The sequence below is a fragment of the Phalaenopsis equestris genome, unplaced genomic scaffold (assembly GCF_001263595.1).
Source record: "Phalaenopsis equestris unplaced genomic scaffold, ASM126359v1 Scaffold000515, whole genome shotgun sequence".
Lineage (NCBI taxonomy): Eukaryota > Viridiplantae > Streptophyta > Magnoliopsida > Asparagales > Orchidaceae > Phalaenopsis > Phalaenopsis equestris.
The window spans coordinates 633,925-648,266 of record NW_018164955.1 but is presented as its reverse complement, the minus strand read 5'-3'; the positions used below and the strand labels follow the sequence as shown (position 1 = coordinate 648,266).

Genomic DNA, 14,342 nt, shown 5'->3' with positions numbered 1-14,342 from the left:
CAAGAAAGACCTTTCTCAAGTTTAAATCTATGTAAAATAAGTAAAAATAGCAGGTAATTTTAGGATAAAATGCCAGTAAAACCATGTAAAATTGATGCATGTCAAGAGTATCATGTGTACATTGAGAGTTGAGTGGCCTCTAAAACAAGCTATGCGGGTTGGGTTGGATGCATGCTAACTCAAAGGTGGTCATATTTGTTAAGAACTATCGGGGGATAAGCCAATAGGATTTTGACATGTGTGGAGGTGCTTATTCATAAATTGGTGTTCATGGATGTGCTCTTGAGTGGCTTGGAAATGGCTCACCAAGGGCTTTAATTTGGATATTTTTAGGTTCATAAAATGACAAATAATTGGCTTTCTTAGGCTTTTAAAATTTCAAAGGGATTTTAGGTTTGGAAATGAGCCAAGGAAGTTTGAAATGGTAGCTTGAAATGACATCATGGTCTTAAGGCCAATTTTAGGTGAGATTTGACATGAGATTGTGTCCAATCAAAAGGCTTAAGTAGGGACTTCTTGGTTTGGAATGCTGCAGAAAATGTACAGGTATGTAGGAGAGTGAAAATTTTGGTTTCATTAATTTTATTTTAAACATTATGATGATTGGAAAATTAAGGTTTTTTGTGTAGTGCTTTTGAATTATTTCTGAAGGATTATATTTTATTATTATTTCCTTTTTCAAATTAAATTTTGTTGGCAAAATTATTCATTGTATTATTTTTAAAAAAGATTCATTAGTTTGTTTAGTTTATGAAATTTGATAAATCTTTTTATTTTTCAAGCTTTATTATTTTGTTTTGGATTCTATTTTCTTTTGAAATTATTTTAATATTTTTTTGATTTTTTAATTTTAATTTTTTTATTACTTTTGAAAACTTTATTTAGAATTTTGATTGGGATGTTAAAATTTTTTTAATGATTTTGATTTTAATTATTTAAAATTTTGTCATTTTAGTGATTTTTTTAAAAATTTTTTGTAATTTTATTCATCTTTCTATTTTATTAAGAGATAAGCTCCCTTTCTTTGCTCAATGTGAACATCATATTCAAATGAGTTTTCTATAAACTAAGAAAAGTGTTATCCAAGAAATGGTGAATGAAGTATGAAATGCCCAAAAGAAAGACTAAGTAGAAGGTCTAAGTCTCTAAGGTTGAAAAATTGCTTGCGACATTTCAGACCTATAGGAACTCAACCTAAGCTTCAATAACTTAGGCTCAATCAACTCAACCAAAGGTTGAGGATTTATGGTCAAATGCATGAAACATTTTGGACTTAAGGGATGTTTCAAATTCTAATTTGCATTTGTCCCATCACTAGTTCCTTAGGAAAAGCTACTCCTAAAAGCTAAGGCTAAAGCTTAAGTTTTAGAGACAAAAAGAGAAAGAAAGTCCTCATGGAAAATGAGGTCAACACTTTACAACATGCTCTAGACAATAAATTTCTATGATACTTATTAAGGTTGAAATTACTTAGCAATTTTAAACATTATTTAGATTATTTAAGAAAATATAATTACAAGAAAAATTATGATAGTTAAAATTCATAATTTTTATTCTCATTGATATCTCTTTGACCTTGATAGTTTTTTATCACAAAGTTAAAATTTGAGCATTGGCAATCCTAACCTTCTTAACATCTCAATCAGAATTATTCGGAATCGTACACTGGTGGTCCCATCAAAACTATGGCAGCACTCCCATATTTTTCTTTATTTCCTAGTCTTTTTCAAATTTAGTCACCTATTCTATTGATTATCAAGGTTTAACACTACTTATGACCAATATAATTATGATAAATTGCTTATTCGAGCTAGAAAAGAGCATGCCAATCTAATTTCATTAGTTTCTGCTATTTGCAGGGATCAAATGGTAGTAATTGCTCCACCAATGAAACTAGCTCTTGTGATTCATATCTCAAATGTCATCCTGAGATTTATAAGAACTTTCTATTACAAGTAAATTTTCCTCCTTTCTCCTCTCTCAATTAGTAATCACATACAACTTGAAAATTTTGTACCTATTTCTTAAACATTTTCTCATTTTATATGCAATAATTAGAAGATCAATCTCTTATTGATAATTAAGTCTATTTCAAACCTATTTTGAATAGTCATGGAAGAAATATAAATATACTTTGTATGAAGTCTTCTTACTTCACAAGAGATCCAATTAGATATTTTGAAGGTAGCGGCCTATGTGAATGTCAAGCTAAATTATTGTTGTTGTCTTTATGTAAGTGATTTTATCTTCTTTCAAGTATTTTTATTTTGTAGTTACAGTTCCCCATTTTATTTAAATAGGCTTGATTTGATCCCCCTTTCACAGATACATGTGAAACTTTTTTTCTAACACTGAGGAGCTCGTTAATTTTGTAATTTTTATTTTCTTGATTAAAATTTACCTTTGCTTTCGAAAATGACGGCTTATCAAGGCATCTTAATTGCCCTATAATAAGAATAGAGCCGCTTGTATTAACGGTTGTTTAGGTGTGCAACCCATATGAAGATGATGATGGTTAGAGCAATATGATCTCATAGTGGGCATTTAAACCACATTGAACATGTAGGGATAAGAATGCAACCGATCTAAGAAAGTTTAGACTTCAAATTTTTTTTTCTCTAAGGCGCTTATAAATATTTTGAAGTTCACATATAATTTAATTTAATATTTATCAACCAAATACAAATTGTCAAATAACATTAAGAACATATGTTTTTTGCATGCAAATACCACACATCCAAATGCATTGTTGCTAAAAAGTTATTTTTTCACTAGATGAATATCTTAGTCATAATAAAATTAGTTTTCATACAATAAAAAGCCCCAAAAGTGTAGCTAAAATCTATCAATCTTATGCTTCATCCAATAAATAAATCCCCTCTAGAGAGGCTCATAAGAAATCCACCTCTTCAACATAGTCCAACATTCCTTTTGTTTGTCTTGTGCAGCCTCATGTCCTCCACCCTGCAAGCACATTAAAGCATAGCTAGTACATAGTCCCTTCAAAAAAGTTAAGTAGAACTTTGATGAGATGCTAAAACATAAAGTGTTATATGATTAAATGTTAAAATTTAGATGTTAGATATGTAAATACATAACAATTGTGTGGTATGTATCTAAATCCCCTTAATATATAGTATAACTTTTAATAAATCTATAAATAATTCAGAAAAAAAGAAAATTTCTTACCTTCACTGTAGCAAATGTTAGATTGTTCGAGTAAAGCACGGTGTATCTACACGAAAAAAATGAATTGTTTTCGTGTTAGAATTAACAAATCTTGGCATGAAAACTTAAGAAATTGTAATTGAATGAAATAAAACAACTTACCCTCCAACTTGGCCGTTTATTTTCCATGATCTCCAAGCCTCGGTGACTTTGAAATTAAGAGATTCTATCCAAGCTATTGTGCCCTTGCTCGGAATATGAAGGTCATGATCCCCACTGATTGAAACACATTATGGTTTGAAAACTGTAAATCCGTAGAAATTGAACTTGCATGATAGGTTTAGAAGGTTTAGAAGACACATTATGGTTTGAAAAAATGATTATGCACTAATTATATTTATTTAGGCCTCTTAATTACTTGTTTTTTAAATACAAATATCATATTATATAGTTTTGTTAAGACTAATTTAACAATTTTATAAACTATATGATTAAAATAACCCCATATAAAAAAAATCAGTAGATTAAGAGTTAATTAGCTTAAAAATCGTATTAATCTTTAGTTAAGAGTTAATCAAGCCTTTTTATTTAGGCCTCTTAATTACTTGTTTTTTAAATAGAAATATCATATTATATAGTTTTGTTAAGAATTAATTAGCTTAAAAATCTGCCGACTAATTTAACAATTTCATAAACTATAAAAAATCTGTAGATTAAGAGTTAATTAGCTTCAAAATTGTATTAATCTTTAGTTAAGAGTTAATCAAGCCTCGAGTTTATATGTAAATCCGTAGAAATTGAACTTGCATGATAGGTTTAGAAGGTTTAGAAGACACATTATGGTTTGAAAAAATGATTATGCACTAATTATATTTATTTAGGCCTCTTAATTACTTGTTTTTTAAATACAAATATCATATTATATAGTTTTGTTAAGACTAATTTAACAATTTTATAAACTATATGATTAAAATAACCCCATATAAAAAAAATCAGTAGATTAAGAGTTAATTAGCTTAAAAATCGTATTAATCTTTAGTTAAGAGTTAATCAAGCCTTGAGTTTATATGTAAATCCGTAGAAATTGAACTTGCATGATAGGTTTAGAAGCCTTGCTTGACTCACCTGTAGACCAAAGCCCTGTATCCTCGAGTTAGCAGACTATGGAGATAAGGCAAAATGCTGTCAATGTTCTCCATGTAAACCTTCTTCAACTTGAGGTCGCATGCGATCCAATTTTTCACAGTTCCCTATCATAATTTTCAGTATTATTAGCAGTAAATTAAATTTGATAAAAATAAGCAATATTTTAAATGTATTAAATTATAACAATTGAACATTGAAATATATTTAAATAATTTGATAAATTATATATAATACATCACAAAATAATTCATATGATTCAACACTAATCTTGATGCAAACTTGTAGATCTCAAAGCACTCTAAAAATTTTGGATTTAGACCTCAAAATAGTTGGCAGTCCATTTTTAGCAAATTTAATAGTTAAAATAAAATTGAAATGAACAACCCCAATGATAATAAGAATTCTTGGACCTGACTCAAAATTTATCAAAACTAGGAGCTTGAAGGCATAGTTAGAAACTTCGTGAAATCCTTTGAAGAATTGATGCTCTGAATATCAGCACCATGCCTGTACAAACCTCGAGAAGACACAGGATCACTTGAGGAAGGTTCAAGTTCGGACGTTCACCATAAAATCGGTCGGACCATGGAGCCGACCGAAGGATATTCACCAACCGAGCGTACATCTCATGACTACGCAATATTTTTTCACCCAGTGCCTGCTATTACAAAATGTCAACGTTCGATTGAAGATCGTTCAATCGAGCGAAGACTGTTCAGTCATTCGAGAGATCATGAGTAGATCAAATGAACAAAAAATATCTGTTATGAGTGTAAAACAGTGTTAGGAGCATTTACAGATGTAGAATGAAGCCAACGACGGTTACAGGGCTAAAATATATCCTTTTCAGTTACTGATATTTAAAGATGTAATGGATTATAATTGTAATAATGTTCCCATTAAATTGAGGGACAATCATGTAAATTGTAATACCTTAATGAAGAGTTATACATAGAAAGATCATTTTCACTGAGAGGGGACCCCACAAAAAGTTTCAAAAAACTAAGTATTACTTGTGTCTTATTTCTCTTTTTTTCATTTGACCGACGCTCTATTCCATTTGTGTGATCATAAGACAATTTAGAATCTAACATCCTAAAAGGTGTTATGAGCGTGGAGTCATACCTTCAACAAGACAAGGAGCGCGTCAAGTCAAAGGAACACATCAAGTAGCAACATCCAATGTGTAGTCCATTTGAGAATTTGTGCAGCAACAATCCAAGGGCTCCATGATCAGATGACAATCAAATCATGGAGCTGGCTTGAGGTAGTGCTCGAGGGTAGGGCACAACTTCTCTTGCAACCAGTCTACCAACACTCGACCTACCCCCAAGCTCAACAATCGGCCTAAGCCGCAGTGCGAGTGGAAGAATACTAGTACTAAATTAGTGTCAGATCAGCATCGAAGAGATGACCGTAACCAGAAGAGATAGAAGTCTATTTTTGGATCGAGGATGTTTCGGATCGAGGTTGTGTTCACCCGACATATTGTGAAAGCTAAGCCATTTGAAAAGTTTAAAGTTACCTCTTTGGAAATGTATAAGCGTCGAAGAGACTTTGCCGACCATAATGTGTCCTTCATGTTGTCAATCTACCTTCTCAAGATCTTTGTCGCATTAAAATGTCAGTTGTTCTACACTACATTGAGAGATTTTGCTTTCAGGTGGTTCAATGGACTTCTTGTAGGAATTATAATTTCCTTTAGAGATTTTTGGATGTTATTTTTGGTGCAGGTCGCTAGCACCCAATAATCATAAAAAGACTCAAATTCTTTGTGTTATGTGAATCAAGTACCGAACAAGAGGTTATGCATACAATACAAGGTTCTAGATGGAGATGCTTAAGGTAGAAAACCTAGAGCGGATCATTACGAAGGAAATCCTAGGGCAAGGACTAAAAAGTACACAATTCCAATACTTCATGGGTTTATAGAAACCCGAGATATTGGCTAAACTTTTGGAGAGCCAACGATCACATTGCAGCTAAGGAGTATATGAACCAGCTGATTTCTAAAGGCGAGAAATCAGATTAATACTTGGGCTAGAATGGCTCAAAGAATGATGGATAGAGAAGAAAAGATGGCCTGCATCTTAAACACGAGAAATGTTGATCATCCCGAATGGACAAAGAAGAAGAATGAGACGGACGCAAATGCAACTAATCGAAAGACTGGTCTATAGAATACAGGAGGACATCTAGACATACACTGTTGTCAGTTTCATTGGTGAAGCTCATAGACACAATAAAAGATGAGGAGTATTTCTAAAAGAGAAAATACATTGAGAGTCTGAGCTTCGATTTGGAATCCTAACAAATACTCTAAATTTCATCAAGACCATGGGCATGAAACTAAAGAGCGCAGTCACCTTTGTAGCCTAGTGGAGGAGTTAATGTAAGCTGGGAAATCAATGAGTTTGTAGCCCCTGAGGCCCACACTCGGCGCAAGGGCAAGGCTTCAGCAGGTAATGAACCAGACAAGCCTACCTGAGCCAACACTATTCATATAACAAGGACTGTACCCGCGATATTGAGAGGCATTTCATATGCTAGGATCGATTGAAAAAGGAGTCGATCAAAAACAATTTTGTTGTGACAGTTGTTCCAAAAAAAAACTCCATCCCCCAATCATTTTCACTGATGTTGATCTTCCATTATCCGAAAATCCCTATAATGATGTCATTGTTGTTACAACACTCATTATTAACTACAAGATGGGGAGTATCTTGGTTGATACTAGAAGCTCGGGGAATATTTTGTTATGGAACACATTCAAGAAGATGAATTTAATAGCCAACCGGTTAACTACACTAGCTAGCTCATTGTAAAGATTCTCTAGTAATGGAAGGAGGCACTCAGTATTATAGCACTCTCAGTCACATGGGGAGAAGGTGACAATCGATTTACTATTATGGAAGATTTCTTAGGGATCAACGTTCCACCATCATACAACACAATATTCAATCTCCCCCTCTTGAACAACTTCTAACTGTAGTAGGAGGTGGTAATTTCTCAATAACTTGAATTTTTTTTGATATACTTCCATGCCAATTTTAGAAATTTTATGCCCAAGTACAAATCCTCCTGCAACCAGTAATTGACATTTTTCCTAATTTAGTACTAAGTTGATTTTCTCACATAATTTCAGAACTTTTTCTAAATTATTTAAACATAATTCAAATGAAGTTCCGAATACAAAAAAATCATCCATAAATACTTCCATTTCACGTTCAATTAAATTACTAAAAATTAACATCATGCATTTTTGAAATGTAGCAGGTGCGTTACATAGTACAAAAGACATTCTACGAAAAACAAGTGTTCCATAAGGGATTGTAAATGTTGTTTTCTCTTGATCCTTAGGAGTAATCGGAATTGGTGATATCAAGTATATCCATCTAGAATATAGTAATATTTGTTTCCAGCCAATCTATCCAACATTTGGTCTAGAAAGGGTAAAAAAATGATCATTCCTGGTGGCCATGTTTAATTTTCTATACTCTATACAAATTTGCCAACCAGTAACTTGTCCTATTGGAATTAATTCATTTTTCTCATTTAATTCAACTGTCACTCCTCCTTTCTTTGGAACATAGTGAATCAGACTTACCCAAGCACTGTCTGAAATAGGATATATAATTCCAGCATCTAACCATTAAAAAAAAATTTAACAACTTTCATTATTGGGTTTAATCTCCTCTAAGGATTGGCTTTAGTTTCATATTGTTCATCTAATAGAATTCTTCGCGTACAAATTGAAGGACTAATTCCTTTAATATCTGTTAAAGTCCATCCAAAGGCCTTTTTATATTTTTTCAACATTTTTATTAATTTTTGTTCTTTAATTTCAGTTAAATCAGAAGATATAATAACAGGCAATGTAGATGAATCTCCTAGAAACACAAATTTTAAATGGACAGGTAACACTTTCAGTTCAAGTTCAGGTGGTTTAATACTTGAAGGAAAAATATTTTTATTATCATTTTCTAAAAGGTCTAAGGTTTCAAATTTTTCCTAAACATAATCTAAATTATCTTCTTTTATTTCATTCTTATTCTCAAAATACTCTTCTTGCCTTAAATTTTCTTCAAACATTCCCTTAAATTGCTCATTACTTAGATAATCTGTAACTTCAATTCTAAAACATTCATTATCTTTTTCTATTGCAGGATATTTCATAGCTTTTGCTATATTAAATGTTACTTCTTTATCATAGACTCTCATTATTAATTCTCCTTTTTGCACATCTATCACAGCTCTCCTTGTTGCATGGAAAAGAAATGGTCTCCCCAAAATAATAAGAATCTCTTTATCTTCTTCCATATCTAATACAATAAAGTCTACAGAAAAAATAAATTTATCCATTTTCACTAATACATCTTCTATAACTCCTTTAGGATAAGTTATTCTCATGTACGCACTGAATAAGGTTTTATCTTTTCTTATTCAGTGCGTACATGAGAAATCAAACTGATGGCCTAAAATTCAGCCAGTTCACCCATTAATCTCACCACCCCAGCCCAGAGAACCTCCACACCTAAGGCTTGGGCCTGACAAACCTCCATCTTTGCAGCTTGGGTCTGAAGAACGTCCACCTCTATGACTAGTTCCAGGACAGGTTTCATATCTACGACATGGGCCTGGAGAACTTCCATATCTACAAAATTATACTAGAGAGCCTCCATATTAATGAATTGGACCCAAAAAGTCTCCATGTTTGTGTATACCACTTGTAACTCCTCCCTCAAGTCTAATACAGTGGTTTTACACTGAAGACCTATAACCTATTGACTCATCCATATGATAAAATAATGACTCATGAGACTCCGTTTGATTGTGAGTATTCATCAATGGATTGACAGAAAGAGGTGTTAGGATTGGAAGTTGTAGTGGAGTGGATACCCTCTCAGTTGCAACCTAAGTAGAAGAAGTGTCCTGATCCAGTTATTCGATTTAGTGTGCTGTCTTTATGAGTTAGGAGTCAATGATATCCAGTATTTCCTCTGTAGTAAGTAGGGTTATGTTAGAAAAATCCATTAGAAACTTGAATGAAAAGAAAGACTAAATTGCCAATCTTGCACTCTATTTCGGATGTGTGGAAGATATCTTCAACGAGATAGGGCATACCACTGTAGAGATCAAAGTTGGGGAAGGAATATCTTCTATGAGTAAAGCTTTGTTTCATATATCCTCATCCGCTAAGCAATGATGTGTATCATCCACCCAAGGTGAGGCATCACTGTGAATGGTCTTCAGAGTCAGACGGTGAACGGAGTGAAATTTAGTGGTGAAACTTGGGCGGCCATCGCTGAGGGTTGCCCCTCTTGAGATGGTGGTTGGTTAGACACTGACAAAGTGGTGCAGAAGATTCCCCAACCACTTCCACTCAATACATTTTTGCAGTCGGTTGCTTAACTCGTGACGTCTCTTTGTCGAGCCTATTAGAACCAACCATTTTCTTCTCATCTATTTTTCTCTTATTGGTCAGTCGAGCCTCTTTGCTCACTTCTTACATAAGGAGTGGACTAGAACTCTCAAGTTTCCTTATTCATTCATCCCTAGAGGGGTGAGTTCTGGAAGTGGGAAGCCAAAAGGCCTTCAGCAAGGCTTTCGTCCATATTGGTTTCTTAGAATTTGATATTTTGGTTTGCTTAAATGATCGTGTAATGGGCAAAAAATATGATAAATGGAAAAAAGAAAAATGCTCTTAGTTCTTTTTAGAGTAAAAAGGGGCACAAAAATTAAGGGAGTAAAATTATTATCATTATTTTTTTCTTTGTTATGTGAATGGTCAATATTTAATTCTCTTATTCTTATGACACTAGTCACTTTCAAAGAAGTAAGAGAATCAGGGAACTAATTATCTATATCCAGAATGTGTTTGCACAAATCTTGAGAAGACACGAGAATGCTTAAGGAGAGTTAATCTTTGATTTCACTAAGAAATCAGTTGAATCGTAGAGCCAACTGAAGGATACTAACCGACCTATCCTACAGCTTGTGACTGTCCAATTTTATTTCAGCTAGTATCTACTATTAGAAATGGTCAACCTTCAATTGAAGATTGTTTAATTGAACAAAGTTTGTTCAGTCAATCGAGAGATCATGAGTAGACCAAATTAACACCCAATATCATTATGACTACAAAATGGAATTAGGAATAGTTACAGATGTATAATGATCCCAACTATGGTTACCAGGAAAAAATATGTGATGTTCAGTTACTAATACTTACAGATGTATGGATTATAATTATAAAAACATTCCCATTAAATGGAGTGAAAATCATGTAATTTGTAATATCTTACTAAAGAGTTATAAATGGAAAGATCATTTTCATTGAAAAGGGATCCTAGAATAACTTCCACAAAACTAAGTATCACTAGTGTCTTATTTCTCTTTCCTTCATTTGATCGACGTTTCTATTTCTTAAGTGTGATCCACAAGGTAATTTAGGATCCAACATGCTCATAGTCACACCCAAAAAAAAAAATAAATATAGGACAATAGTAATGTCCATCACCAATAAGGTTAAATGCCCGTCATTGCTACTGAGGCTATAATTACTAATAAAAGTGATTCTCACCATTACCAGTAATTATATTGTTCATCATTGCCAAAAAAAAATAATAATTGTCAATTTCCATAACTAACAATGATTATGCACACCTTCAATAATGATTTTGTGCATATTGTCCCCTCCAATTTACATGAGAACTATCAACATTAAGGCAAACTTCTCATCATTGCCACCTAAGCTGAAGCCCAAAGTCATCCAAAAAAAATGCCCATCATTGACATTAATGTCAATATCCATTTTTAACATAAATGACACCTTTCAAAGTTGCCACTATTACGAACTCGCTTATATTGACTTCCATGCCTACTCCATTGTTAGGCAATTTAATCAATTACATTAAAAACATCATGCAATGATAGATTGAGATGCATCTATTAAACTTCATTTTCCTTGGCTATACCGTGTTTACAAGTTTATTTCATCTTTTTTTCTAGTTATATTTAATTTTTTGTATTCCTTATAGCCTTGTCTTATCCACCTATCCTTATATATTTGAACAGATCTTATTTTCAAATTAATGCTAGAAAAAGAAACATTATATTAATTTATTTTTATTTACGGGTCATATATTGTTATCTTCCTATATTTCAAGAGCTATCAGTGAAAAGAATAATTGTGCCTCACTCTTCATCGATTCAACAACTCTTAAAAGCATTTCAAAACTCAAAATTGCACAATTAATTCCAGAGCTCTTGAAGGCATTTCAAAACCTAAATTGCACCTCGCCCTTCATCAATTCCTACTATCAATGCCACTTTTATTTGCCAACATCATCCAGAAATCATTTCTCTATCATCAATTCTCATCCATGGAATTGTGTCATTGTGGCGTGGGCTTCCTACCTTTGTTGATCCTTTCCATTCGTGCTTAAATCATCACCCCCACACCGATGTGTCATTTTGGTCCACGTTTGTCAACATTTGAAGTTTTTCTATTTGAATCTTCTTGCATAACTCTTTTTTGGACATTCCTAATAGCAACATTGAAGATTCTTTGAGAAAAATTATAACAAAAGAAACCCTTGGCCTCTATTACCTCCATCACTCCAATAGCCACATCATCACGCTTGTATCACAAGCCTCTTAGAGTTGTGTTATGGTAATCACTTTATCTGCTGATCCTCACTTTCTATATAGATGTAGAATGTGATGTATGTGGTTTTATGCTTAGTTTCCTTAATAGTATTCCTACTTTGCAACAAAGCCAAAAAATTGATCCAAAGCAAAAGCTAGGTAAATTTTCCAATATGAAGCAAAGAATAATACAGTTATAATATTTAAATATGAGATACTATGCAAGTATATGTATCGTTATCAAGTAATATAGAACTTTTTGATTAAGCCCCGAATTTCAAACCCACAGAGAAAACTGGCAATATGCACTTTAGAAAACTAGAGAGTTTAGATAAAAAAAAATTCAACTTAGCAAAATATTCATACTTAAACTTAAGATGCTACCATAGGAATAAAAATTCAATTCTTTTTGTAATTTTTGATATTTGAAAATAAAGTAAACAACTAATTAACTTAACTAAATATTTGCAAGATGAAGGCAATATAAGTAAAATATCTTTTTCCTTATCATGAATCAGTAACAAGTTTAGAAATTCTATTGTGGAAGTATTATAAATGTGTTGTGTCAAATATGAGCAATAATATTCTTTACCCTTACTAGATATGTTATAAAGAACATTGGCTAATCTATAGTTTGAATAGTCTTCAAGACCGGTTAGGTAGGGAAGATACTAGATCTCACTCTAGAGTTCCCTCTTCTCCCTCCACCTGGGGGATAACAACTCGTATCAAAACTTAAAATTATAAATCAATTGGGGTTTTAGCCTGTCACTCTAAAGTCCTCTAATTTTACACCCATGAAATTTTATTTCCCTATTTATTTGCACTCAACCCCATGAACTACATTCTCATCCATGAAATCAAAATGTGATTCTTACCATTTTTTGACTGAGACAATACCATCTTGGATCTTACATGCTCTCATAAAAGATATTAACATCTTAAAGAAGTAAATGAAGTACAAAATGAAGTACAAAATTTCAAATCAACACAACTTCTTCCAACATTGAAGTCTAATACTTCATATAACTTCCTTTCAACACTTAATCACTTATCATTTTAAGGAAAAAAAAATAAATAAAAAGACTCAAAATACATGGAGAAAACACAACCACACATGATTTTAAAAGTAGAAATCATGCACACGAACAAGAAATCTAAATTAAAACCAAATGTAGTCACAAAGATAAACAATTTTCTCAAATCATCTCCGCCAAATGTCTTGAAGTTCCTTTGAATTCTCTTCCTTCACTCACAATACAAACTAAAACTTAAAATAAAATAAAAGGTGGTCGAAGGCGGCAGCGACAGTTACTTGGATGGATGATGGATGATGGCTATTGGATATGGATTGGCTGACATCTTTCCTTTGATGATCCAAGTCTTCTTTAATAAAAATCCAAGGGGTGCCTTGGTATCTCTTCAAATTTCCTTGGTATCTCTTCAAAATTTGTCTTCATTCAATGAATCTTCTAGAAGTTGTCTCCTTTTAAAAGCCAATTGAACGAATTTTTGTGTCCATGGGCTATTTCTCACTTTTTTGCCAAGGGTTGCTTCAAACACCTCTTCAAAAATTTGTCTAAATTCAATGAATCATCAAATAACTACTTCTAAAACTTAAGCGCAGGGTACCTGGCACTTAGGCGCGGCTCTCTCTATATAACTAGCGTGTAAGCGCCAGTCCAGGGCGCTTAGGCGCCTTAGTTCATTTTTTGCATCTTCTTCATTTTTGCTCCAAATTTGACCATTTTTCACTCCTTTTACCATTTTTTATCCATTTAATTGTACCTAAAAGAAAACACACCAATATCTTTCATTAAAGCACAATATCTCAAAAATAGGTATAAAAATGTGTATAAAAAATTTATATATTTTAGGTGTATCATCTGTCAAGAATAAATAAGGGGTTTTAAAAGATACAAACTTTATAATCAACTTTTATGAAAGAACAAAAAAAGTAATCAATTACAAGAATATTAAATATTTCATTCAAGGAGATTGCAGGTGTTGACCTAACTTTCAGTCAACCCTTTGTTTGAGCTAAAAAATGACTCACAACTAACTCAAATATGAAACCTATTTAAACTAAGCCAAGATCAGCCCCGTCAGGGATCCGTAGGAGCTCTAATTGTAGGGTGAATTATAAGTGTCAATCCCTACCTCAAGCAATGACCGCTAAAGTTGATCTATGGGTGGTAACCACTCCAACACCTTCTTTGCTACCTAAAAATAGGCACTCTATTCACCCCCTTTGACACGCTTGGACACATTGATGGACATAAACATCTAGAGAAATCTATCTTCTTCATCCTTCTATTTTGCTGATCCTCTACAGTCTTCCTTACCTGTAAGCCCCTCTCCCTCTTCCTTTTTATTTT

General features: G+C 32.8%; 1 protein-coding gene across 1 annotated transcript in view; it reads right to left on the bottom strand.

Annotated features, from left to right (window-relative positions):
* Positions 1-2,826: 2,826 nt before the first annotated feature.
* LOC110028581 (serine carboxypeptidase-like 7) overlaps positions 2,827-14,342 on the bottom strand; it is a gene marked incomplete in the record, with an annotated part of 41,027 nt that continues 29,511 nt past the window's right edge. The window contains 4 exon segments of the mRNA XM_020730491.1: positions 2,827-2,964; positions 3,190-3,235; positions 3,331-3,444; positions 4,294-4,418. Of these exon segments, the coding sequence (XP_020586150.1) occupies positions 2,881-2,964; positions 3,190-3,235; positions 3,331-3,444; positions 4,294-4,418 (369 nt within the window).